We start from the raw sequence: 27,875 nt of genomic DNA, 5'->3' as shown, positions 1-27,875 counted from the left end.
ACTGCACAAACTTACGTGATTAGGTAAAATTTAAACTAGCAGGGTTGAAATATATATATACACACACAAGGGAAATCCTGATTCTTACCCTTTTCTATCAATGCTCTGAACTGCTGCTGCACAAACTTATATGCACATACCTCACTCTAAGCATGCAAATGGTATCAGTATAGACTCTTCAAGCAAAATATGCATACACATTTCTGTTCACAGGACTGAGTTGCACTGACCATGGCAGTCAGCACAGTAAAGACCTTATCCTAAACCTGGTTCTAGATCTTGTAATTCAAGTAGTATTGTACTGCAAAATACCATGCAAAAAATATGGATCCTCAGGAATGGGAGTACTATGTAAACCTGCAATTTCACTTAAACATTTAGTATTACCATTAGATTTTTTACAAGATAAAGTTGCAGAATTATCTTCCACCACTACTGTTTTTTTACTTTTTTTTTGTTCTTTTTTGGGCTTTTTTTGGTTGGGTTTTTTTTTGGGGGGGTTGTTTTTGTTGGGTTTTTTTTAACATGATGTGCTTTCATAGCTTTCCTTGCTGATATTACTCTGGCAATAAATGAATGAGCAGAGACACTTCTTTGATGCTTCCTGTCATCTTGGCTTCCCCATTACAGTGTAGGTGTTCAGTTAATGATGGCACTGAAGGCTTCGCTGGGCTAAAATGAGAATAACCCATTTCACATTATCAAAAACTTAGGTTAATAACTTGGACCTGTCTGATTTTCTCATTTGCTAAAACTCATTTTCCAGATAGAAACTGAATGGTGATCTGGTAATCCCCTCTTTGTTTCAGTATCTATAACCCTACCTCATGTAACCTGGAGCTTTACACACTTTAAGATTTTTATGGACGTATTAAAAATTGCTAGAAAAGTAATTCTTGAGCTTTCAGTCAAAAGTTATGTGAACAAGTCTAATGTACTGAGACATAACTCTTCTCTCCAAAACTGAAAAAAGTTAATACATTTTAAATTCTACACTTAAAAGATGCCCCTTTTTCCTAAGCGAAAGACTAACGAGACAGCTTCAACTATACAAAAAAGAAACAAATTATGAATAATTTATATGAAATAGATTTGAACCAATCTTGGGAATATATGTTGCTATGAGAAACAAGGTGCATGAAATATTTTGGGGAAAGAAAAAAGGATTGAATATAATCTATTCGAACAGTTACACAGATATTTAACAAATATTTATTGTCAATATCTTCTTATAGTAATTTGACCTACAGAAAATAATTTCTTCCAAATTCCACTGATAAAAGTATCTGTAATCTGGACACCTAACACGCTGTCCTGGTTTCAGCAGGGACAGAGTTAATTTTCTTCCTGGTAGCTGGTACAGTGCTGTGTTTTGGATTTAGGGTGAGAACAATGTTGATAACACACCGATGTTTTAGTTGTTGCTAAGTAGTGTTTACACTAGTCAAGGACTCTTCAGCTTCCCATGCTCTACCGACTGAGAAGGCTGGGGGTGCACAAGAAGCTGGGAGGGGGCACAGCCAGGACAGCTGACCCAAACTGGCCCAAGGGACATTCCATACCATGGGACGTCATGCTCGGTACATAAACTGGGAGGAGTTGGCCGGGGGGGGCCGCTGCTCGGGGACTGGCTGGGCATCGGTCGGCGGGTGGTGAGCAATTGCACTGTGCATCACTTGCTTTGTGTATTATTATTATTATTATTACATTATTATTATTGTTATTATTATTTTATTTCCATTATTAAACTGTTTTTATCTCAACCCATGATTTTTTCTCACTTCTACCCTTCCAATTCTCTCCCCCATCCCACTGGGGGGGGGGGAGTGAGTGAGCAGCTGTGTGGTGCTCAGTTGCCGACTGACTGAGGTTAAACCATGACACACCCAGAAAACATAAATATCATGTAAGTTATAAAGCTAAACAAAACATTACTTTTAAGAACATTAAATAATAATAGTAATAATAATAATTTACTCATATTGATGCCAGCATTCAGGTAAGCTTTTTTTTTTTTTCCCTCTGATATTCAAGTTACTGTTGTTTCTATAAATGCAAAGCAATAGTAATTTTCTGTGTGGCCTCCATTTTTGGTCAGGAAATGTGTCATCCTTTTCACAAGTGAAATGAAAACGATTTAAGTGAGGAGTGTCATTTTAAGCCTGTCACAGGGGAAGCCTAACTGAAATCACTGGTCAAATCAGTAAAAATTTGACCGCATCTGCCCTGCTCTTAAATTATTAAACAATGCTGGTATGCACTGAGGAAGCAGCTGAGTAATAGGGGAGACTTACCCAAAAGTTTTGGCCTACATCTGCCCTGCTCTAATGGCTTACGTATGCACAGAAAAGAAGCACAAATGAACTCTTAACAACTTTACATCCTTGTAACACATTTGTGGTGCGAAGCCAGACGGTGATGGTAACCCAGGTAACGACTGCTAATTGGCTTTAAATATAAGGAAAATCAATAAGATTGGCCTGGGGTGGCATGGCTACTGAGGCCACTGGCAGCTTAGGCTGACCCTGTAAATTAGAAAGCAATAAATAGTTAAAACAATTTCCCTGCGGGGGAGCATGCAGCATCGTGCAGAAGGATGAGCCCAGTGTGGAACATCTACATCACGAGGAAAAGTTTCCATAGCTTAACATTAACAAATACTAAGGGACTTGCTAAATAAAAAGCTAAAAAGTAACCTGATGTAAAATGCTACAAATGAACATGCATCTACAATTAAGTTTCTTCTCAAAAGGCCTTAGAACATCTGAGGAAATAAAAACAGGTGAGGTGAATCAAAAAGTACAATGAACAATGGCAACAAAAATTTTAGTCCAAGAATATCAGAACAAATGCTGGCTTTAACTGAAATGCTGCAGAAATTTCATAACGTCCATGAGAAGTAAATAGGAAAACCCAGGCAGTCACTTAGAATACAACTTCTCAGCACCAGAGGAATAGAGGGAACCAGCCCAGCTGAGATACAAACCCATAGCACCGGAGAACATGAGATATTTAGGACCCCATCTCCCCCAAAAAATTTATTCAGACCTCATATATTATTCCATAAGCTACCTGACACAGAAGCCAGGAGCAGTACGCCTGAACCACAAAAGGTTATATTCCTTTTTCCAATGCGTAATTAAACGTGCTGTGCCCAGCTGTATTTTTATTCTTTAGAAGTACAGACTAAGAGAAGGTTTAAACAGCATATAATTTATTATACCAGGTGTGTAATTCTGCCTCTTTTGAAACTACATTTCCCTGTAGAATCTCTCTCTTCCACAGTTTGATCCACATATACACACTGTTTGGCTACTATATTAAAGTTACTACTAGATTTCCAAAAGCAGTGTCTACAGAAAATTTTGTAGGTATAGTATTATGGATTTCTTAGCTACTTCTGCAGCCTAATTAAGACAAGTCTACTTAATAGTTATGCAAATAAGATAATTCAGATGAAACCAACTCCATATTCTTAGATGATTACTCTTTTCTCACTTACATCTAGTTTTTGAGTATTAAACTACACAATTTTCTTACAACAAATTAAAATACAGATCTTAAATATCCCCTCAACCCCTGTCAGATTAACAATACCAGGCTTGCACTGTTAAGGGAAACCTAGAGGGATCCTATTTCACAGGATTTTCAGCAAGGAGTTACACTCCCTTGATGACAATCAGGCAGCCAAACACTTCAAGCTCAGGTCAAGAGATCTTTCTTGTTTCGGAATTAAATTTGGGGGTTTAGATAAAGACGATAGAATCATAGAATGGCTGGGGTTGGATGGGACTTTTAAAGATCATCTAGTGGTAAATCATTCCTACAGTATTCAGAACATTCATATAGTTAGCAGAACTTACTAAATACCAGCTTCTCATTTTATCACTGGAAGAAAAGATGTACTGGTTTTGGCTGGGATAGAGTTAATTTTCTTCACAGTAGCTGGCATGGGGCTATGTTTTGGATTTGTGATGAAAACAGCGTTGATAACACAGGGATGTTTTCGTTACTGCTGAGCAGTGCTTACACAGAGTCAAGGCCTTTTCTGCTTCTCACCCCACCCACCAGTGAGTAGGCTGGGGGTGCACAAGAAGTTGTGAGCTGGGACAGCTGACCCCAGCTGACCAAAGGGATATTCCACACCATATGACGTCGTGCGCAGCATATAAAGCTGGGGGAAGAAGAAGGAAGGGGGGGACATTTGGAGTTATGGCGTTTTGTCTTCCCAAGTAACCGTTATGCGTGATGGAGCCCTGCTTTCCTGGAGATGGCTGAACACCTGCCTGCCCATGGGAAGGAGTGAATGAATTCCTTGTTTTGCTTTGCTTGCGTGAGTGGCTTTTGTTTTACCGATTAAACTGTCTTTATCTCAACCCATTATTTTTCTCACTTTTCCCCTGTGATTCTCTCCCCCATCCCACTGAGGGGGAGTAAGCGAGCAGCTATGTGGGGCTAAGCTGCCTGCCGGGGTTAAACCACAACAAAATCACTTCCCATTGTTTAATTATATTTTGGAATGACGATTGACTACTATTAACTTGCTCAGTCAACATGTGTAGATCAGATGTGGCAACCTGGGATCTGCCTATGTCAAACAGATAATTCATAAACATTTTACGTTCTCTTAGAGAAGCAGATGGTACCATTTGCTTGCATATAAAAAAATCCTTCCTTAGGGTTAAATTAGATGCTTGATCATTTGCCATGAGTTCCAAATTTCATTTGCATATACAAACATAAATTACCTAGTTACTCACATGACCATACTTCTGCATATATTCACCCATAATTCTAGTGGGGAATACAACAGGGAAAAGTAGTATGCATTAATGACTACAATTCAGCATTAAGTATGTGCTCATGTCCCATTAGCTTCATGTGTTTAACATGATGTACTGAATCAAGGACCAGTCCATACCCTATGCAGAACAGGCTGTACGTAACTATTAAGAACATACATTGTGATAATGCTCAAGTTCTGAATTAGGACCCCAAGAAGCACTAGGCACTGAGCAAAGACAGGCAGACACAGAACTGCTTCTAGTCAAATTGCTTAATCAATGTTAACACATATTTATGTATTCCCATCAAAATAATTTGAACTAACCATACATACATATGCTTACAGAATCACAGTATAAATAGATACTGTCTGTATGGAGTTAAGTGACTCATGAAGAAAGAATTTAAAATTGTATGTTTTCAATTATATCCATTATCCTTTCAGAAGACAAAAAACTGCAAATACTATTGCATAGAATTATGAGCTTTTAAGATCTGGATTCTTTTAAATTAAGGAAGAAAACACTACTATTCTTTCCCCAACTCCAGCAAAAATCAGAGAAAGGAAAAAATGAAAAAGACATGAATTTGCATTTAAGAAAAGAAAAAAACCTGTAGAGAACAATCTGAACATCTTCAGATTTGTCTGAATGACTATCTACTTCAGAAGAGATAAATATAGTAGATGAAGCCTACATGAAATAGAAAAGCAAGGAAACATACTAGAAAGTAATGAAAAAAACTAAGAATTACCAGGGGGGAAAAAAAACCACAAAAAACAAACAACAAAACCCAGAATCAAACTTTCAAAAAAGAGAGTTAAATAGGAAAAGGTCTTTTTGCTAAATAAATATAAAAAACAGTGAATGGAAAAGAACAGAGGAACAATCATAATTTGAATTGGTTCAGTCTTCATGTACTGATCAAAACTTAACATATTCTAGGTTTGGTCTCAAAACTAAAATAATAGTTAGCTACAAAAACCATATCGATAAAGTGATTCTAAATCTATGCAGTATGATAAATGTGTTACCGGATAGGGAATAATTAGTGTCACAAGTGTTAGGAACAGAAAGTTTGATCTGGAAGACTGTGTACAACTGGTCACTCATGTTCAAACGGGAGCAGGAACAGACAAGACCTTTTAAGATAGCCGTGGGAACATGGGAACTATTACGAGAAGGGAAAGTAAAGTTGAAAAGTTATATTACAGGTCTCTAAAAATAAATCTTATGATGAACATTAGGAAGGATGAACCTTTAAAGTTTAGAAACGATGTATACAGGACAAATAAGCACAAACTGACAATAAATTCAGCTTCAAAAATAGATAATGATTTCTAGCTATCAGAGAAGCAAAGTCAATTCCAGCTTTATGTCCCACTACACCAAGTTAATGGACTAAATAAAATTGTTTTGAGTATGAAAACAAAAGAGTTCTACTCCCTTTGAATCTAAAATTATCAATACAAACCCCCAAATCCAACAAATTGTAATATTAAACAATATTTTTTGAGAAATTATGCCTCCTTTGATTATAGAATGACTCAAAATTTTTGAGGTATGCTCAGAACCAAGAAGCTAGAGTTCCACCTAAAATTGAACACAAAGGCTTTAATCTTCAAATAAAATAGACTGAGGTGATAAAGCCTGGGGATAATATTATAATTAAGTTGAAAATAATAACGGAAAAATGTTTCCAAGAATATTTAGTTGAGTTTTGATGACATATTTCAGAATTTTTTTGATCTGAATGAAGCTAGGACATCTTAACATCAAATAAAATGAAACAGTATAACTGATTTTATTAAACTCTTTACATTTATTTCAGTGTTTTCATGAGCTAATTTCTTTTTTATTTTTTCCCGCACTGCTGTTAAGTATTCCATTTACTTGCTTAATGAAAAAAGCAATTTTTTAACGATGATGACCTGCTTCCTACTCCACAAGCTTCCTTCTTTCTTTCACTAAGAAAGAGAAATATTTCTTTTCATGAAAATTAATAAGACATACTTGCAATTTTCAGATCATTCCCCTTTGGGAAAGTGGCATTGTGAAATGACCGCTTTGGGTGTTTATTTTTAAAGGGAAAGAAAAGTTTCTTTTGTAAAACCTTAGCTGAAGTTCTGAAATACAGAAGACATTCTGATGAATCAGAAGTGTACACAAAAGGCATACAGCAGAGGTGAAAAAAAGATGCGGTGTATACTCCATTTTGCTTCCCGCCAAAACCAGACTGGCCACCTACAGTCTAAGGAAGCAAAGATCTGTTTCTTTCTACCATAAATGTGCTCGCAAGACAGACCAAATAAACCCCCACTAAGGGAACCAGGTCCACGGAGGAGCTGCAATGCACTGAAAAATGAACATTAATTCAGAAAGAAGGGACTTGAATAGGTCATCGGAATTGGCTTTGTACACTTACAACAAATAATTTATTATATTCTTTGTTTTCTGCTGTTTCATTATGTTCATTTTCCAGTGCTAAAGTCTGTATCTTCACTCAAGACCAGATGGAAAATTTTTCAACACTGAAAGGCTAAGACTACTAAACAAAATCAAAACTGATTTGAAACAAGACTTCTGTTTTAAAATGTTCATAAGGAAAATAAATAAGGATTTTCAGCCTACAACCCAGAATTTGGAAGGACACTGCCAGCAAAAGCTTATACTGAATGTCATTTACTTCAGAAGTGAGGGATAGAAAGAGTAATGGTTGAGAGAGCAGGAAGCGAAGAAAATGAAGAGGAAAACTTGACAGGCCTCAAGAGATATTACTGCTTTATTTCCTGTTGTAAAGATTATTATTCTATACCCAATCACAACATTAAAGGACACATGGTATCTTCCCTAGCTGTTTATATCCCTGACTTTCTTACACACTTGATCAACTAAGCAGCAGTCTATACAGTTTCACGCAAACTTATTTTTGAACAAGTTTTAATATTAATAAGGCTAAAACATGCTAACCCTACTGATCCAACTGTTATGAACTGTATTCCCAGTTCATAATTTCTAAATCACATCTGGTAGATTGGAATGCTTATCTTTCGAATATCAAACTGAATTAGATGTTGACTAGCAGTCAAGCAGAAATCAAAATATGCAAATTTTCACATATCTAAATTCCTTAATAGCTATCACCTATTATTAGCAATACCTAAACATTAATAGTAATTAAATAAAATTAAAAAAGAAAACAGTAATAGTAATAGTAATTGAATATGGGGATAATATACTTGAAATTTCTTGTTTCATGACTCATTGGTTTTTAATTTCCTTTTATTTCTCTGAAAGAAAAGAATTCCAGATGAAAGTGAGCTATAATAATAATCTAGGATATTAAGTAAACTATAAAATTTGCAATTTTTAGTGCTGCCTTTTTGCTTTCCCTTCCTTAGCAGAAACTTACATTCTATATAATCTACCATTGAACAAGATAATTTTGCCACATTAAGCAGGGGCTTTTTTTCACCAGAACTTCAACAACTTTCGAACAGACCACTGCTGCTTCATTTACAACTCTCTTCTCACTCTTTGGAATACCACATTTCATCAGTGGTTATAAACAATTATTAACCTTTCTGCTTAAATGTCATCATGTCCATATTTCAACAACTGGAGGGCAGTACTTCCTCATACATCATGCTTCTTAGGATAGGCAAATGTTGTGCCTATTTTAAACTTAATAATGAAATTGGACCAGGCATATTTAACTGAATATGTTTCAAATATTCCGTTTTGCTGTAGTTTGAAAATTTCAATACAGTTGAATTAAAGCAAGTACATAGACAATTTTTGCTCTTACATGCGGGGCAGTCTGAAGCCTTTACATTCAGTTTGCAGTTCTTACTCACCTGGGGAGGTCTACTGATGTAAATGGATTTATTTGAATGAGCAAAAACTGCAGGATTAAAATTCTTGTCAACAAGTCACTTTATTCAACTTCATACAATTCATGATAACTCCACTATGTAAATTGTCGACTTTACATTGCCTGAACATCTACTATCAATAGCTTTGCATGCAGAAACTCAACCATGTCTTGCGGCGTCATGTTAAATATTTGAAGATAATTTTAAAATCCATCTCTCTAACACAAGTGCAGACGTACTATACTTTGTTCCTGTTACAGGCAGGAGCAAAGAGCAAACAAGGTACCTTTAGATAATGTCCAGCTGTATTCATCAGGGACCAAATGCCATTGCATTGATTAAGATCACAAAGAACGTAAGTAATCCATATTAGGACATTTCCTGCTTAAAGACTTTACCATTCACAAAACATCAATAGTGATTTATAGACATAGCATGCAAGTCAGAATGGACCATGCATAACATAAAAGATGAAAAAATAGCAAATGGAAAGAGTGAATAGCTATAATGTCAAAGGTTTTCACACACTGAGGCAATGCAATCAATGGCAAACACTACATTTTAAAAAATAAATTTAACACCTCTGAAGTTCATCTGTGCATGCCACCATCATGAAAAGCAACTTTTCACTCACCAAAGCAGAGTTATGTGAAGCATCACCTGAGACCTCGGGTGTTCTTGTGCTGTTTGGAAGTCTGTGAGGGTTACGAGCTATCGCTTGGCACCAGCCCAACATTTTCTCCTTCCACTTATCCCTTCTCAATTTCTGAAATTCTGAAAATAATTTAGATTCCCTGAAACATTGACACTTTGAATTTATTGCGTGCATGTCTCTGGATGCATGCCTTTAAAAACAGCTTATTAAATTATATCTAAACAAGCTAATAAACATATTTTTAGAAGAACATGTTTATTTAAAGTACTCCAAAGGGTTACGCCATGCAGGTTAGAAAAGAACTATGCACTTTCAGCACACCGTACATGCATTAATACTATTTCAGTGTCAGCAAATTCAGTGCCTTCTCCCCATCTGTTAAATCTTTCTCAAGTTGTCACTTTAATTCAAAAAAAGTGTTATTTTAAAGGAATTTTATTACAAAATAACTGTGAGACTAGCACCATTCCTAAAACTGTATAACATTTGGATGCAATACCCCATATTCCCTGAAACAACTAGAAATAGCCCTAAAGCAGTAGCAGATATTAAATACAAATCAACAGTGCAAAAACACACATACATGTATGTACTCATGCCCACACACACCAGAATACCTGGCTTGTCTTGGAAGTGTTACACTAGGATGTATTGTAAATAGTAAAAAGTAACATACACACACGAGCAATAAATGTTACATGCCAACTGTAAGTTGCATGTGAACTTCTTTTTAGTTTGTAAGAGTAATAAAATACCTTTTAAGTAACACTAACACATTCTGGAAATACAGCACTAGTAAGGTTTTTTTTTAAGTGTAGGAAACCTTCATAAGTATTTTTAAAATTTCACAATCTACTTTTCCCCATTGAAACAGGTAATGTAGGTATTCAGTCCAAAACTTTGCTAATTAGTTACAAAAAATAACTTTGAGCAATTTTTTTCTCCACAACATCTGAAGAAATTTATAATCTGGTTGTTTATAACATTTTTTAATTTAAAATGTGTTATTCCGTAACATCATGAAACATAATAAACAAAAAGATTAACCTACCAGACTGAGTGCCTAGTACTCCAAATGAGGTTAGCACTAGACTTAATAGATCTGGAACATACATACAATAATGATAAAGACCTTACATGGTAAAGTAGCACCCATTTAATGTCATTGAATATTATGTACTTGTAAAGTAGGTTTATTTTTTCTGCAATACATCTCCATGCAGTACACAAGGCATGCTTGTGTTTACAGCAGGCTTTCATCTTCCCAGGTTCTGCTTCTGACAAACTACAGCCCCTTCTTAAATAATTACATCTCTACTGCTTCCACACTTACCATTAATATATAATTTTCAAAGCATGAAATGCACAAAGATGTATTTCACCACGTAACCTCATGGAACTGGTAGTAAAGAGTAAGTGGGAACTAGCCTTAGCTTTATCGCACTGGAGATGATTAGATGAATGAGTCTACAGGTGAACGGATTCTTATTAATTTTTCAGTCTCTTGAAATCTTAACATGAGATGTAAATATATGCCAGCAAAGCATTAGTAACATGAAGACTGCCACACAGTCTGTTGACTGTCTGTGGAGTCAAATCCATTTTTCCATTAGAAAAGATTTCTGTTGTAGACGTTCAAGAACTTGGTCCTCCAGGGCACGAGTACAACCCAGCAAAGGCTTCACAATGAGAAATCTAACTGAAGCACTGACTAAACTCATTGTCACCAACTTAGCAGCAGTTCAGAGCATCCACTCTCTCGCAAGTGCTACAAGACTGTTTATTTTCCTTAATTTTGTGAATGCAACTAGCAGAACTTTACATACCAAACTGGTTGTTTTTAAGAGTAAAGGAAGTACCAGTGAACAGCTTGTGCATTTAAACAACCTGTACACAGATACAAAAAATGAATCCATGTTTTAAATGCTTTTCATTGTATATCCAACATATCATGAAGTACTTCTAAGTAAAACTGCAGAATCAGAAAAAATACCAGGACGAGCATACGTACATGTCCTCCTCTGCGATACGAGACAACCGATCACAATTTTTATTTTTTCAAGCTTCTACTGCAAATCCTAGGTAATTTCTACATCATTTGTGCTGAAATACTATTTACCAACTAAGCAGGACTGAAACAACAGTGGAGTCTGACTTCTAATTAAACTAGTCCCCATCCCGTCCCCCCTGCTTTTTAAATGGGAGCACACAAAATCTTCTGAGAAAGTAAAATGTCTTTTCAAAACTATTCTGATGTCTCTGGAATTTCCTGTTTCTCATTTCAAGCAGAAAATATTTCAATATTGTTTAGACTTTTCAAAATGAGACAAACCTTTTGTTTCTGCTGCTCTGGAACCCATCACGGTGGTTCCTTACATATTGCCCAGTAAGCGGAGTTTACGAGCAGAGGAGGGGAGTTGTATCAGATATGACACTGGTCAACTCTATTAAACTGGGTGAAAAGGGATGAGCTGCTGCCGGTCTGTTTATGACTGCACTTGGGGTGGAGGGCAAAGAGGTACCACTTGTTTTACAACTAACAAGTGAAGTTTGTAGAAAAGACGTTGAGCCAGTCTTCCATGCCACTTGAACCTTCACAGATAGACAAACAGCTCTGGGGAAGTGGTTCTCCATTTTGGTAAAATCAATCAGTAAAATGTTTCATTACACACAGGACTTATGGGCAGATTTAATTTGTTAAGATTGCTGAACTGCATTCTCCCATGATCAGTAAGTTATTGTTGTGCGTTTTTTTTGTGCAGATGCCTGGTAACTAGAGATTAATGCTGGCTAGAGAAAAAAAAACCACCACCCTAGAAAAATGAAAAAACCACAAAATGCACATTTGGAATAAACGTAAGAATTTTTTGAAGTTTCTCCCAGAAGAATACTATATAAAGATTAAAGCCCAGAGGAATGTATGTATAAATTTTTGGGTTGCTATGTCTGAAAAGACCTCAGACTTCACTGTTCCTCTGAATGCACACCATGAACAAGAAGGCTACATGTTCAGCTGGTGCAGCTCACTGCTTGGGAGCCCTTTACTGCTTTGGTTCTTCCCTGAAGAAAGAATATGAACTTGGGAAAAAAAAAAAAAACGGCATATAACTTTTAAGCAAGTCTTCACTCTGATTTTAAAATAATATTTCAATCATTATTTAAAAGATACTTCTCTCCAGAACACTGTTCAGATGGAAAACTTCCTGACCATTCTCCCACAAGAATATCCAGTCTTTCTACTATTGAAGAAACAAACAAAAAAACCCCTTAAAATGGTCACCTTCACACTTCCTTCTCTGAACCAAATACACACAAACACGTTTTTGCAAAGGCAATAAAGTTAACCTAGTATATTTAAGATAAGTGGTTGAAAAAACACGCTAGGAATAAAACATATGGTTCCCAAGTTCCTAGAGTTCTAAGGCCAGATTAAAAGTCTGCTACAGCTACTGATGAGCAGCTGTTCACGAGTAGTTAGCTGAAGCTTCCTTTTGAACCATCACACCCTTGATCACTTATTAAGTGGGAAAGCTTCAGGTCTTCACTGAAGACCCTTTTTAATATTCTATTACTTCTTATGAATTATTATCTTACTGTTATTTTAGGCTTGTATTTTAATATAGCTTTATGTGTCAGGCTACTTTCTTTGTTTCTGATTGTCTACCAAATTTTCAAGTAAACTTTTAGGGGAAACGAAGCTATATTGCTGCATGTTTCAGTGTACAGTGAATTCTTCCAGAAATGTGTTTAGTGTAGAGAAGTAATGCAAACTCTACCATCTCTAGAGTCATGTACTCCTCACACTTGAGGTGGCTATAAGCCAATTCAACCAGAGAATATAATTCTACACACCACATATAAGCATACAACGTGTTATACTACAGGGTTTGGGTTTGATCACAGATGAAGTGACAAAATAGCTTAATCAAGGGAATATTCTACAAAATTACTCTGCACAGCTGGATACTCCTGGTACTTAGAACTGACAAAGAACCATAAACCCCAGGCAACAGCTGTAGTTCAGTATGACAAAGGTAACTACTTGAAGTCATTACCTTATGAGTTTCTACACAGTCGAGACAGGTATATGGCATTTTAACAATTTGCAGCAGAACCTCTATAATGTCAGCTGGCAAGAAGTCTAGGCTCTCAAAGTTTTACGACCTTTTAAAAACATGTTAGTTTAGAGCTCCACAGAGTCTACCTGAGCCACAGGTGTAGTGAAGAGTGAATGCCCAAGATCAGTACGTGCCATCTACCTGCGGCAACAGCCCTCCAAGGATCTGCAAGGAAACCATTCCAAAGAGTGACACCACCATCACCCCTCAGTAAGTGATCAATCAATCCTTTCTATACTGCCTGTACCTGTGAAGACAGGGAATCATCTGATTATAGCTACAGTCCTATTCTGTTCCTCTTGGGGTGCAGAACTACTTGGAATATTTGCAATTCTTCTTTTTTGCCCTAAGGAATCAAAATGATGACTACCACTGTACAGAACATAATTGAAAGGAGGACTTTGCACTTGCTCATACAACTGAAGAACCACCACCTCAAATAAATGGTTTGGAAAAAAATCTTACTCATCCCCTATAAATTTGTTTAAAAATAAAAGAATTACTTTATTCATACTTTTTCAGGGGAGACAATTTTTACTTATAATTTAGGCAAGCAATGGGACATACAGAATTATAGATTCAAGTACATCTTGCACAATATGAATACTAAATAAATAGGGGTTTAGTTAAGGATGATGTATTAAAAATTAGCCAGTTATATGAAATAAAAGCATAACGTCTCCAAAAAAAAGTTCATTAATCTAGCAAGAGAAAAGAATCAGTAAGTTTAATTCGGGAATATAATTAGAGTCAGGTAACAAAGGCCTCAACAAAGGCTGAATTAAGATGAAGTACATGAGAAGGTTATGCTTTTTCAGTCCTTACCAGAATCTAACAGCTACCATAGAACAGCAGGAAATTGAACACAAAACATACTGTTCTTTATCTAAGCTAAATAGTTTTGTTCTCTGTGTTCGAAGATTCCCAACAGCAATCAAAGTGATGGTATTTGTCCAGCAACTAAATACACTGCATGACTTGGCAGAGCTTCAAAATATTCCAGGAGTAGAGCAGCAGGAATATTGAAATGCAAATAGCCTTCAATTGCTGAGCTCTGGTAAGAGAAATACAGTCTGTTGTTCTTTGTATATCTCTTGCCTGAGTCTTATCACTTATCTTGACTTCAAATCAATTATTCTAATTTGAATACAAACATAAATTCATGGGCTGGATGCACTAAAAAGCTCTGATAGCTTGTGCTATTTTTGTGTCACAAGTGAGCCACAGGCTTTTCTCAACCAGCGAGTCAATATTATCCTATGACTGCTGTGTTTCACAAAAACAGTTCAATGTAGCCATAGCAAAACAGCATAATGACTCTAACTCTGTATTTTTACAAGTAAGAAGCTCAACCTCAAGTTTGAAAATTATCTCTATATTAAAAAAAAAAAAAGATAAAGTCATATTAGAATATATGTGATCATGCCAACAGCTGTAAAATATTCCTGCCAGTACAATTCAGTGGTGGCTCTTTAATGTCAAGGGGGAAAAAATTAGTTTCCACATACAAATTTGATAACTGTCAGTAAAAACTTTTTTTTTCATCAAAAGTGCCACCTGCCCCTCCAAACTGAGGAGTAATTTTGTAAGAAACAGATGAGCCCAGCATTTAATTAATATAACTTGCAGCGTCAGTAGCTTCAAAGGCCATCAAGCTAGTAAAATGATCCTGACTGATACCTGCAGCAATTAGCTAGAATACATACCTAATGTGCTAGCCTCGTTAAAAAAAAAGGCAGAGACCAACAAAAAACAAGCACGCTTGCTCACAAATTACTCAGTTGACAACTAGAATGACGGTACCGATCAAGATACCAGTTTTCTTGTATAGCTACTGCATATGCACAATCACACTCCTCTGCATTAAGTGGATGTAAGAATCTGAATTCAAACATGTTCTCATATTTATTAATGACTGATTTCAGAAGTGCTTCTAGGGCACTACTTGAAGAGTAAACCCAATTATGCACAAGTAAATGCATTTTCCTAGCTGTAAAGACAAAACAGAGTTGTCATTTAACTTAGTTATGCTTACCAAATGTGTCACTTCAGCAGCTCTTTAAAAATATAACCACAGTATCAGCACCCCTCTTTAGAGTATTAGAAGTTTTATTATAATCAAGTTTTCTAGAACTTGCTTCAATTATTTATTTAAGCCTGCAAAGTGTCAACTATAGCATCTTCTTAAATTACTAACTATATAATCCAATCAATTTTCAGAGACTATAAAGTGGCTATTTTGATGCTCCTGTACCATAATTAACCATATCATTATTTCCAACTAAAGCCAACCTATGTTTTGTTCTTTTCTGTTACAGTGCTAATATATATTTTAAGTTGCCCTTAGCCCTCAAGATTTGATTCCTTTTTTTCATAACTAAGGATCGAAATTTCACTCACTACTTAAAACAGTTTAATCATTGAAAATAGATCAATTTAAGATGACTGGTACAAAAATTATTGCAGCTAATGTTGCTTTGTCTAACCACACCATAACCATTATACCCAAAGAGTAACAAGAAATCTTTAAAAGCTTTCAAAGAAAATAGTCTTTTGGGTTACTAAAGATATAAAAATTGTGGGTATGTTTGTCTTTATAGTCTCACTTTTTTTTTTCCCCACAATGAAAAGTATCTCTTTTGTAAAACAGAAAGCAATTTTAAATCACTCAAGGCTCTTTAGAGAAACCATGACAGTTTTTTTTTCCCCGTGGTAAATTTTTAGCATTGTAATTCTACCTCTTTGCGTTTGTGAAGACTGCAAGAAGAAAATGTTGAGAAATTAGAAGGATAAAAAAAAAAAATTATGGCTACTGATTTAATATTTTAAAAAAAAATCTTTACACCTGTAGATACTGCCAAATCTGTATTTGCCTATGCAGAGTTTAATTCCACTTTTTTTTCCATCTATTTTAATAAGCAACCTCTATACCATCATCAAATATGACTTTGTTTTCTAAAAGGTTCTTGCTCTTAATATCACAGCTACTCTTCTTGGGAATGCTTTGCTCATCCAAGGTTAGATGCCTCCATTGAATTGTCCTCAGAGCTTTCAAAAGCAATGCAACAGTATGTGCTCCTGGCACGTTCCTGCCTACAGGTAAGTGACGAAAGGGTGCCTAATCCTTCCCTCCGGACCTCTCCATTTAAATTCCAGATGCATCAGATTTCCAAGTAGAAAGGAGAACGGTCTTGAAACAAACACAGATTTGAGAACAAGAACAAAGTACATGTTTTTGCTTTGTGAGTTTGCATATATTTAACCATACACGATTGCCAAGCAGCCTAAACCAAAGCTTCAATCAACAATAAAGGCATGACTGGTAAGTGCACGTTAAAACCATACTGAGTACTTGGCAGAAGGAAATTCTTCAGGGAAGCTATAGAAACAGCAGAAAGTGTAACATGCAGAAAATCCACAAGAAGGTAAAGCATTAACTAGCTCATAAAGTTATGCATGCAGTTATCCAAATGCACAGGGCATAAGAAACTAAAGTAAGTCTTTTACGGACTTTGTTCTGCTTATGTAAAAGGAAAAGTCTGTCTTGCAAAGCTTTTCCTCATTCTTACGCGGTTTATTTAGAGAAGAAGGGTATATTTATGGTGTGAGATAAAACCCACTTTGAATCAGGCAGACCTCACTATTGAAGTAAAATATGAAGGTGAAGACAGAAGTAGCAGGGTTTTTTTTTTAAACCAATAAAGGTTAAATGTCTGAAAGACATAATTTAACCACTAAACACCCCTGTTTCAAAGGATGGATAATTAATACTGAATTTAAATGAGTTTTTAAGAACAAAGGGAAAATCACATTAAATCACATTTCATTGAAGTGCCAGAAGTACACATGCCAAAGTGTGCTAAGACCATGCTTGGTCCAATAGAAGCATCTCCCCTTTGTCAGGGAAGTATTTTTAACAGTAGTTCTTCTGTCAAATACCATGTTCTGGGCAGTCATAAACCATCCTCCTTTGACAACCCTAAACACAGAAACCTTATGCTTGTGAGCAGTTTGGATACTGCTCCTGTGGTAGGTCTGTCACATAGCACCTACGCTAGACGATGGTTATCAGTGCTGGGATAAAAGCATATCCTGTTGCTGAAATACTATTGCTCTTCATAACGCTATCTGTAACAACTCTATTGCAGGACAGGCTGTATCAGAAGGCCACTGCTGCTTTATCTTTGCTGGTCTCTTAAATTTTTCTTAGTCAATTTCAGATAGTTTTCAGAATCTCTTTTAGGGTGAGTAACATCACAACGACAGGAATGCCACCACTGCACCCCAACTAAATTAACAGAAACACTTCTGTGAAATTCTCACCTGTTCCAGTGGGTTCATTTTGAATATAGAAACAAGACAAAACAAAACTTTTTTTAATAAAAACTTGAGTAGAATAAGTCTATTACACCCAGAATATTTTCTGCATGTATTCTCTGCTGACTCTTTAAGGATGAGAGAGAATGTGGTTATATATTATTGTAGTTTTTTTTTTTTAAATTCACAGTGCTTAAATAAGTGGTTTATGTAAAGTATGTTTCATTATTGTTTTTGACTCTGTGCTTTATTTCCCAAACAACCATAGTATAAAAGCATTACCATTAAATAAATGCTCATCAAATCGTGAGTAGTAGGTTAACACTTTAAAATTATATTTCTTTGATATTAATTAGGTTTTTACATTTTGCCTCATTTTTTAAAAAGTCCTACAATAAATTAGGTTCAGGCTTAATTTGAAACTATTTGAAGACACTCTTAAAGATCCCACTAATTTCAGTTTAGAGTGCCATACTGATATTTACCCAATCTTCTGGCAGCTCTCCAGATTTATTATCTATTCAGCAAAACTTTTCTATTTATTTCACTAAGTTAACTACAAGCATAAAAACTAGAAGGGCTACATAACCCTTCAACTTTTTTTTTTTCCTACTTAATTTCTCCAAGTATTTCCCGATTTACTTTTTGACAGCAGCCAGAGTGACAAGAATAATTGCTTCCAATAATTATGCCACCATAATTATTACTGTCTAATGAGAACCTCATTTAAATAAAGTATTATTTCAGCTATTTGAGTCATACTTTTGTACCTACGCATTCACTTCTAAGGCCTACTTTTGTATTTGTTTTCTGGAAATTGCAGTCGAAAACTATCACAGTAACATTATTCAAAAGTTTATTCACATAATTATTAGCTTTTAGGTTAACATATACTTTACTCATGTAAGGGACTAGTTATTTAAGCTGTTACAGTAACCGCAGCATTAGGCCAGTAGGCCGGTAATTATTTATAACTTAAATAACTGGAATCCGTTTATCCTGAAAAACCCTGAATAGGCCATCTGTCATGATTGCCTCCTAGCAGAGGTCAGGTCTTAAGTCATGTGCTTCATAATATATATCAGAAAGGGGAGGGGCGGGGTATGAAAAAGGATTACTTGCAATAGTATATTTCAGTTAGTTTAGTGGTAACAACTATTTAATGGGCTTATTTAACCTTTGTTAAAAAGCAATCCAAATTTTCTGCCTGCAGCAGATCTGTTACAAGTTTTCATCAAACGTAATCTGGCTCTTATATCAACTTATTTGGTAGTATACCCAGTTAATCCTTCATGACAACATAAGCCTTCTTCAAAATATTTAGCAGAATTTTCCTTATTATAATGCATGCAAGTGTTTTAACAAGTACCTTCCAAGAGAATACCAAATTTCACTTTCTTCTAACTAATTTCAAGTCTGTAGTTGTTAACAAGAAAATAGCTGCACCTCAGTTTGCAGAGTGACTCTGAATTTTCTGTCAGCTAGCATTCAAATAAACTATTTCATGACTATTCATCAGTCACAGGATACCTAAAAATTTGTATTGGTGGATATGACTGTATTGCTCACTAATAAGGAGCAAATTCCTTACAAACATTATTTATTAAAAATAAAAATAAGCTAAATGCAGCCAGAAACAAAACAATAATGCTTTATAAATTTATCTAAGAGAATATGAGGGCAAATGACTAACGGTACTGACAGCTGAACAAAAGTAAAAACACTATAATAACAGACTATAATGATCTACTAATTATTTTCCATAGAGAATATTGATTTTTGCTTCTTTGTGAGATGCAAATACAGGACATGTAGTTATCATAAACACAACACTCGTGGCTGCCAGTGAGCTAAGATTCACGCAGATCATATGCACATCACATCTGTAATACGCCATTCTTCACAAACCATTAAACAAAAAAGAAAGATGTAGTATTTGTTGTGTTTGTTAATTAAAGTGTAAAACTAAGCACAGCACCACTTTCTCTCTTCTATTTCAAAATAACACTAAGCACAAAATAGGTATCCACCCTCTTGCAAGTATTTCCAAAGAACCTCAAAGAAAGAAGACATTAGCAAGGATACTGACAAAATGTAAAGTTATAAAACTGAGATCTTGAGTGTACAGCAGAAGACAAACACAATGCTTGATAGCACAGCATTGCTCCCTGGCTCCCTTTAGTGACTGACAAAGATTTACAACTCTGTCATGGCTGTGGTGCAGCAGCTCAGGCAGCCAAGTCTCATCCTGTGCCACCCAGAAGGTTTGATCTCTGCCTCTGACAATCCCCTGAAGCATTTCATCTTGCAGTTACAACCTTTTCTGACTTTGCTACTGTCCATACTGCTTTCTTTTAGGCTATACTGAACACCGGCGCTGAAGCTGAGACAATAGTACGCAGTATAGTGTAGTGCAGAGATGCCCGTGGCAGTTGTGGGATGTGACCTGGCACAGCTACTTAACAGTGCAGTCCTGTACAAAGATCCTGCTCCAAAAGCTGTTCAACTGCTGCACCGAAGAGCAGCTCCACGGCTAAGCCATAAGCCTTGCCCTCATGAGAACTATTGCACAGTGGCGTGAGACTTCCTTAAGCAGTCACACGGCTTCTCAGATAAGCTCAGTGCTAACTTGAGTAGCTCTGCAGTGTCATTTAATGAGTTATCTTCATGTATTTAGTGTGCCCGTGCCCCATAATACCCAAGCACCCCATAATTTTGAATTATTTATTTTCTCAACATCTCTGTGAGATGAACGTGCTATTCAATCCCTTCTACAGATGAGGCATAAGAGACAAGCTTTAGCTTTCCAAAGATACTTTATACCATTGATGGCCTGCATTACATTCCTTCTCAAGGACAACCATGTTTTTGATTCAACAAGATCTGCACCCAAACCTTCCACAGCCCTGACAGGCAATGTAATTCACTGACACAGAGTCTCTCCTGTGCATAAATACTTGCCCTGGCTGGCAGTTTCTTCAGCTGTTTTTCCCAGTGCATTGTTTTTTTCCTATTTTGTGAAAGTTGCTCCCTCTTCATGTACCAACTCTGGCTTCTTCTGCCTTCAGCACCAATCTACATACCCTTTTTCTTCCTATCACTAAAATACATAGCATTTCTCCCATATAAAATAGCCTCTTGAGCTGGTCCATAGGTTATGCTTCCTTTCTTTAGCTGCCCAGTTCCTTGAAGTTCAAATTTTATTCATTTAGACATTTACACATTTTACACTGAATTCAGACATTTTTATTTCTTTAAGGTTTAATTAAGGTTTGTAGTACTTTGACATTTCTAGCTCTCTGTTATACCATTTATTTTCATATATATACACCTCTCATCACAGCATTTTTACATGAAGGCTCTCTCTCATTTGGAATAAGCAAGCACCCTTCCTTTCTAGCACTAATGGTTTTATTCTCTTCAGAAAAATATATTAAACTAGGAATTTTTGTTGAAAGAGTTAATAAATAAGAATTTCATCAAAAAAAATCTGTCAAGCTGCTAGAACCAATACATTACAAAATTAAGTAAGCACTCATAAAAGCACATCTACAGACCCTTATAACTTGAACAAACCAATTTTTACTACATGATCAGGAGAATTATTTACAATTTTTAAATACATGCCATGCTACAAGTCTCAACTAGCTAACGGGAATAAGCACACTATTTCCTAATGCCATTCCATTCTCTCTTCCTCAAATGCGTGAGTGAACTGAGAACACACTTGCTAAGTACTAGCTCAACAGATGAGATTTTATTAACGACCCTTTCTCTGTATACAGCTCCTCAGAAATCAACTTTGCCTCAGAAAACATGAAATAATGGAAAACAGAGATGAATGCAAAAGCATATGTAGGTAGTTGGCCTACATTCAACTTTAACACTTATTTAGAAAGCAAAACAGAGAGAAACTAACTTTGAAAGTAAAAGTTGTATCTAACTGCAGGCCAGCCACCTGCAAAACTAAGGAGCCTTTCAAGAAGTCTTGAGGGGAAAAAGAAATATGCTGGTGAAAATAATTACATACAGGCTGGCTTGTTATTGCTACTGAAATTACTTATTTTAAAAGACTCCAAGCGCAAAATGAAGATCCCAGCCCCTCCCTCAGCTTTTGCAATATATGGGGTATAGCAAATCCAGATCAGACCCCCGATAATCAGGTGGAAATTGATAGCAATAAGAGAAAGACAAATAGAAAAGCACAGACAAGATACTCAAACAGTAGGGTCAAACACACTCATCTGTGATGTGAAAAATGGGAAAATGAAACGTGCACAGAGCATGTAATAAAGCAAAGCAGCAGGAAGAGGAATCTTATAGCCCAACATGACGGTGGTCTTTGGGCACTTTCTTATAGTTGAACTTCCATGGGCATGTTTAACGGCTCATTAATCCATTCTGCAAATCTTTACAGTTGAGTTAAGAAGTGAAGGACAGTCTGTTAATCTTGTGTCTGTGCTGAAGCTATGTCACAATTTGAAGGATCAGGACCTCCCCAGGCTGACAGAGGACATGTGCCAATATGTTTAGAATGACAACCCATTTATCTGTGTCAACAAAGCACTATGACATGGTGTCCTCAGGAAGGGGCAGACTATTCTCAGACACAGAATATACTGATTCAGACTATTCTCAGACACAGAATATACTGATTCCCTCCGTATATATTTACTTAGGTCTTTACTGACCACCCATGGGACTGCAGTTTGCTTAGAGTTTTAACAGGTGTTGTTAATACAGATTAATATTATGCATTTTATATGTCTTGTTTCCTGCACTGAATAGAAAATACATTTGCACTAAGAATATACCTCTACCTGATATCTAAGATCGTGTCATCAAGCAAAACAGATAGTTTTTATTTTCGCTTTTTTTCCAAATGACATTTAAATGAAAGTTCCATCATAAGACAGAAAGAAATACATCTCTCTCTTACCATATATGCAAAATTTCACCCCAGAAAGTTCTTTTCCCACCAAGTAAAAAGCCCTCATGAGTGGCAGTATAGAATGAAGGTGCCAGCTCAATTTTGCTTTTCAGCGGAGCAGTAGCTCTACTACAGAAGGCACCATATAGTCCTTTAAGTTACAAGAGTATCAAAAAAGTTCTGAAATAGAAACGACGCTGGGAATTAAAATATGTTTTGCTTCATGTAAGCTCTGTACAAGTACGAAGAAGCATGGTATCAAAAGTGTGAAAATTACACATTTTCTTTGCTACTGCCACTAACTGCTGCCACACTAAAAAAAAAAAGTACTAGAATGTACATTTTTCACATTCAGAGACTGGCAAAACAATCAAAATGTATAGACAAGAAAAATGTCAAGCGCACCCTTTAAACACCACGGGAGTTTACTAATTAGGGTCTTCTCCAGTGCAGTTACCACAGTAATGTCAGGGGATGCTGATTATATAAATCTAATTAAATGTTAAGACAACACTATATAGACATACTTCATTGACAACCACTAACCAATCGGTCCAGGCAACTTACCAGGTTAACAGAAAGCTATCACAGGCTTACAATGTAAAACATACGGCAGTAGAACAAAATAGTTCTACTAAATAGTCTACTAGCCAAAATATGAAATATTTTATGCTCACTCATTTTTGTCCCTCCTCTTAGGAAGAAAGATATTTGAAATAAAATTTCTATCATAAATATATATATATTCATATACAGTAGTGGGAATTCGGGGTTCCAAAATGTAAGTCTTTGTCTTCCCAGAAAAAGAACTATCAGGCAACAACCAGTAGCATTCTCAGCACAGCATCAATTTCAACTTCCTGCTAAGACTTTATACACACCATTTAGTCTTTATTTGTACAGAATAATTCATTTCTCTCCTTCATTCATCAAACAGTAGGTAAATATGTTAAATATTCTTCTGAAAATGAAGCAGCTAGTCAATCTTCCGATTTGTGTCAATTAGCCAGAACCAAATCAAGACGGCCTGGTAGGTGCCAAGCAAGATACACATATTCTTATTCCCAGTAACTGTGCCCCACTGACTTTTTGTATGTTTCTCTATCCTTCTGTTTTGTGACTGTTTAGTTAAGAACAATAGTTCTTAGAGGGAAGTCTATTAGGATCTTTTAAACATTTCTAAGCTACTTACAGAAATAACTCATGGTTATCACCAAAAACCTCTCTAGTAGATTTTGAACTAATCTTATATTCAGAATTGATGAACTACACATTGCTAACGAAATAATTATGAAAAAAACATTGTACAATAAGTCATCACAGAGCTATTGTCACAAGTCTAAATTTCAGACATATGCTTAACCTAGTTCTGAAGATCCAGTATATCTAAGTATTTATATTGCAAAATCTAGTTTCCAACACGTATGAATTAAGATTCCCATAAACTATGCTTAGTGTTTGTTTTATAATGGGGAAGCTCAGATTAAGAGAAAATTGGTTTAATTAGCTTTGAACATTTGAAATAGGTTTGCCTGACAGTACTGTTTGTTAATAGTGAAGCATAACTATATTCACAATGAACAAAAGCTGCAAGTAATTTTTAAGTTATTCTGGACTAGTGGCATGGTATGGTTTTGATCAGTTAGTATTCACACAGAGATGAAACCTGGCCTCGACTCTTTGGTTTCACATAAGAACTAGAGGTTGCCTAAGCAACTCGTGCTGTGACTACCTTTAGAAAAACCACCAGTAATGGTCTTCAGAATTATTAAGCCAAGCACCTTCAGAATGAGCTAAATCTAAAGCGAAACAGAAAACTATGAGGTAATAGGGAAGAACAGGTAGAATCCTGTAAAGGCAAATCCTGCTTCTTTGACCCCTTACAGTTCTTGGTGGAAAGTCAACAGTATAATGAACAAAGATGAGAAATTATTATTTACCTGGATTCTCAAAGAACTTTAGGTCATAGCTTCCCAAAAAAGATATTTAAGTAATCATGAGCAGTAGGTAAAGTTCTGTGTTGGGCAAAAACATGTCTCAGCTGAGCAACAGTAGACAGGAAAAAATGAGCTATTTCTATTGTGAAAAGAAGACACATTCAAGGTTTTACACTAGGGTCTTCCAATTTTGAAAATTAGGAAGTATTGCTTGAAGGATGTCACTGAAGCTGACAAATCAAACAATAACTTGAAAAAAACACCCAAATTATAACAGCCTGGTATACGTGCACTATAACCTCATTAGTTCTAGGGTCACATACTTTTTTTTCCTTGTATTACTTCATACACATAGTGGAGAATAATCAGTTAAGAGAGGAGAAAGAAACAGAACATGAAACCATGTTTACTGTACTGTCTAGATCCTTCTTCAAAACATGAAATTTAATTTCCTCATAGGTTTTACTATAGCATTAATAAACATACAGAAAACTCTCCATCATCCGCATGTCATTAACCTTACAGGTTACAAATTAGTCGTGCCTCTGACGCAGTCACAGAGTTGGTCTTTGTGCAGAGACAGCCTGGCTCTGAACACTTACGTATGACATGACTGCAGCCATATGGGTTACAGGGCTAGAAGCAGTTTAGGTGTGAAGTGGTTATTAAGCAAGTCCGCATCCAAGCCGACTTCTGAAAAGCCACATGAGCATTGCCCTTCCCAGGAGCCACAGACTGCAAAGGTTTGCTAGCAAAGCCACAGCATGAACACGTGAAGCCAGCCAGGGCCACACTGCACCTGAGCAAAACTTACCTGATGCTTGAGGCGCCAGAAAATTTTGTGAAAGGATGCCCAAGCATTCCTGTATGAATCTGTTTGGGTGAAGATGAGATTACTAGTTGTCTGCAGGCCAGACCCCTTTATGGCCTGGCGACATATTATCTGGGTTTTCCATTATTCCAGACAATGAAAAACTGATTGCTACTTGCCAAAGTTTACATAAATTAGTTTTACAACTTCACAAAAATCATTTAGGTGACAGCCCAGAATTCAGCTTCTTTTATTTTTCTGATTCTTGTGAAATATAGGTGCCTACCTCTTTCTACTCCTGTACCCCCTTTAAGGGAAAATGCTTCTAATAAGTACTTCTCCAGGATTTTCTCCAGGAAATCTTCCTCCCTCAAGTATTCTCTCTCTTTGGCTCATTTATTGGAAAAAATGTATTAACATTTATACTTCAATGGCATTTTCATTAATGTTAAAGCATTCATTTTAAACTTGTGACATCCATAAAGTTTATTTGTGAGGTCTTTCATAGATATGTGATGTCATTCTGTTTTTCACCTCTGCAACACACTATTTTATGCTGCAAGGAAGGAGAATAAAAACTGCCTCACAATAACATTCATATCTTTCCACTCCTACTGTATTCAGGAGGCTAAAGCAGTCCTGTACATAATTTATAAAGCCTAAAGGGGGCTGGTAGACTTGCGGTTTCATTTTGCCCAACAGCTTTGTCCTTGCCAGTTTGCAACGTGTCATTAAGAGATCTGACCTGAGCTGTCAGGAATCCTCCAGTCACCAATAGAAATTTAAAGTTTTGTGGCTTTGAATTCCCATTAACCCTTAATTCTAGATTGAAATCTTGGTGTAAACCCTTAATATCATGCATCTTCCTCAGCTATCTATTTCCACTAGATCTCTGAGTTTTTAACTGGCTTTGTTGCCTCTGAACAGTTTTGCACAGCATGAGGAACATACGGGCTTATGCATTTAAGAAGGGTTTCTAAGAGTTTGAAAAAAATAGAGATCTCATATTTCAAGATTATGTTTCACTTAATTAAGCAAATCTATATTATTTGGTTCAAGAACTGTCTCAATGAAATCTGTCATTCCCAGAATTTCAAGGATCATGTGAGTAGGGCATTTGAGTGATAAACCCGTGGGAACACAGTTGGTGATTTTACAACAACTTTTGAAGGCTATGAAAAGTGTAAACTTCATCACCTCTACCACATCCTACAATTTATGTCTCACATAGAAGACAAACATCTGCTCCAGAAATTAGAAAAAAAAAAAACAAAAAACCACACAATGAAGTTTGTCAAGAAATTTCTCAGCTTAGCAGGAGAAATAAAGTCAGTAACCAATCTGGATAGTCTCTAGCTTCAATAACTTTTAACGACATCTAACATCACCGAATTTTTAAGGAAGTTTAGGGTTCTGTACTGAAACAGAACGAAACAAAAAAACCCAAAAAAAGCCCCCAAAACCAAACAACCACTAATTTCTGAAACAATACATCCACAGTTTAATTTTTTTTTGGTAGTGATCAAATAATACCATATATTATAATCTTCTGAGGAGAGGATCATTTCTCTCAAAACAGACTAATATGCCCATATAAATGTACCTTCCCCTGTTGTTACACTTGATTTCAGCTCATGTTAAGAAAAAACTATTTTCTAACACAAAATCTCTTCTAGGGTGAAACAATTACATTCATTTTTGTCTGAATTAGCATTTCTATTAACGTAAGTTAGAAATGAATAGGTCATCTTGATAGCCTCTCATTTGGCACACCTTCCTTATCTCAGATATCAAAAATAGATAATGCTGATTAAAAAAAGTTACTTGGCCTCTCTCCTGTAATGTAAATCATTAGCTCATTGCCTCATTTGAATGACATTCGAAGAATCAATGATTTTAACAAAGTAAAAAATTGTATTTATGTAATTCATATTAAAGAATTCAAAGGAACTTGTATCACAATGGCACAACACTAAATTTCTGGCCTGAACACACTTCTGAGCAAAGACTTCCATATTCTCTCTGCTATAACCACAAGATTCAGCAAGCCTAGTTTGTCTGAAGTATGGTAAACCTCTCTTTATAAAAGGACTGGAAGCAAATACACAGTAGAAGGCATAGCACTGGCATAACATTCTAAATATTACAAGAAGCATCAACCTTATGTGTTGTAATATTGTTTGACAGTCTCTAAAAAATGAAAGATCAAAATCAACATTCTATCCAGCTACTCTAATTTAAACACACTAAAATATAACACCTCTTGTGGGATGATTTGGACAGTATTGTAACAAAATTATTAGCTAAAGCTGCAATTTAGAAAGCATTTAGTTGTAAATGTCTTGCTCTTTGAGGCATTCTTGATTATTCGAAATATTTACCTTTTGAGCTGATACTCAATTTCTGCCCATCATTCTCCTGAAATCCTTTAACTCAGGCTTTAAAACC

General features: G+C 35.9%; 1 protein-coding gene across 2 annotated transcripts in view; it reads right to left on the bottom strand.

The window, feature by feature from the left end:
* MARCHF1 (membrane associated ring-CH-type finger 1) overlaps positions 1-27,875 on the bottom strand; it is a 255,753-nt gene that overhangs the window by 94,445 nt on the left and 133,433 nt on the right. For both annotated transcript variants that reach the window (XM_076336580.1, XM_076336581.1), the window contains exon 3: positions 9,294-9,433. In XM_076336580.1, the coding sequence (XP_076192695.1) occupies positions 9,294-9,395 (102 nt within the window). In that variant the 5' untranslated portion in view covers positions 9,396-9,433. The remainder of the gene's footprint in view (positions 1-9,293; positions 9,434-27,875) is intronic.

Source organism: Aptenodytes patagonicus, chromosome 4 (assembly GCF_965638725.1).
Source record: "Aptenodytes patagonicus chromosome 4, bAptPat1.pri.cur, whole genome shotgun sequence".
NCBI classification, from domain to species: domain Eukaryota; kingdom Metazoa; phylum Chordata; class Aves; order Sphenisciformes; family Spheniscidae; genus Aptenodytes; species Aptenodytes patagonicus.
The sequence above is the reverse complement of the archived record's forward strand: the minus strand, read 5'-3'. Positions and strand labels throughout refer to the sequence as shown.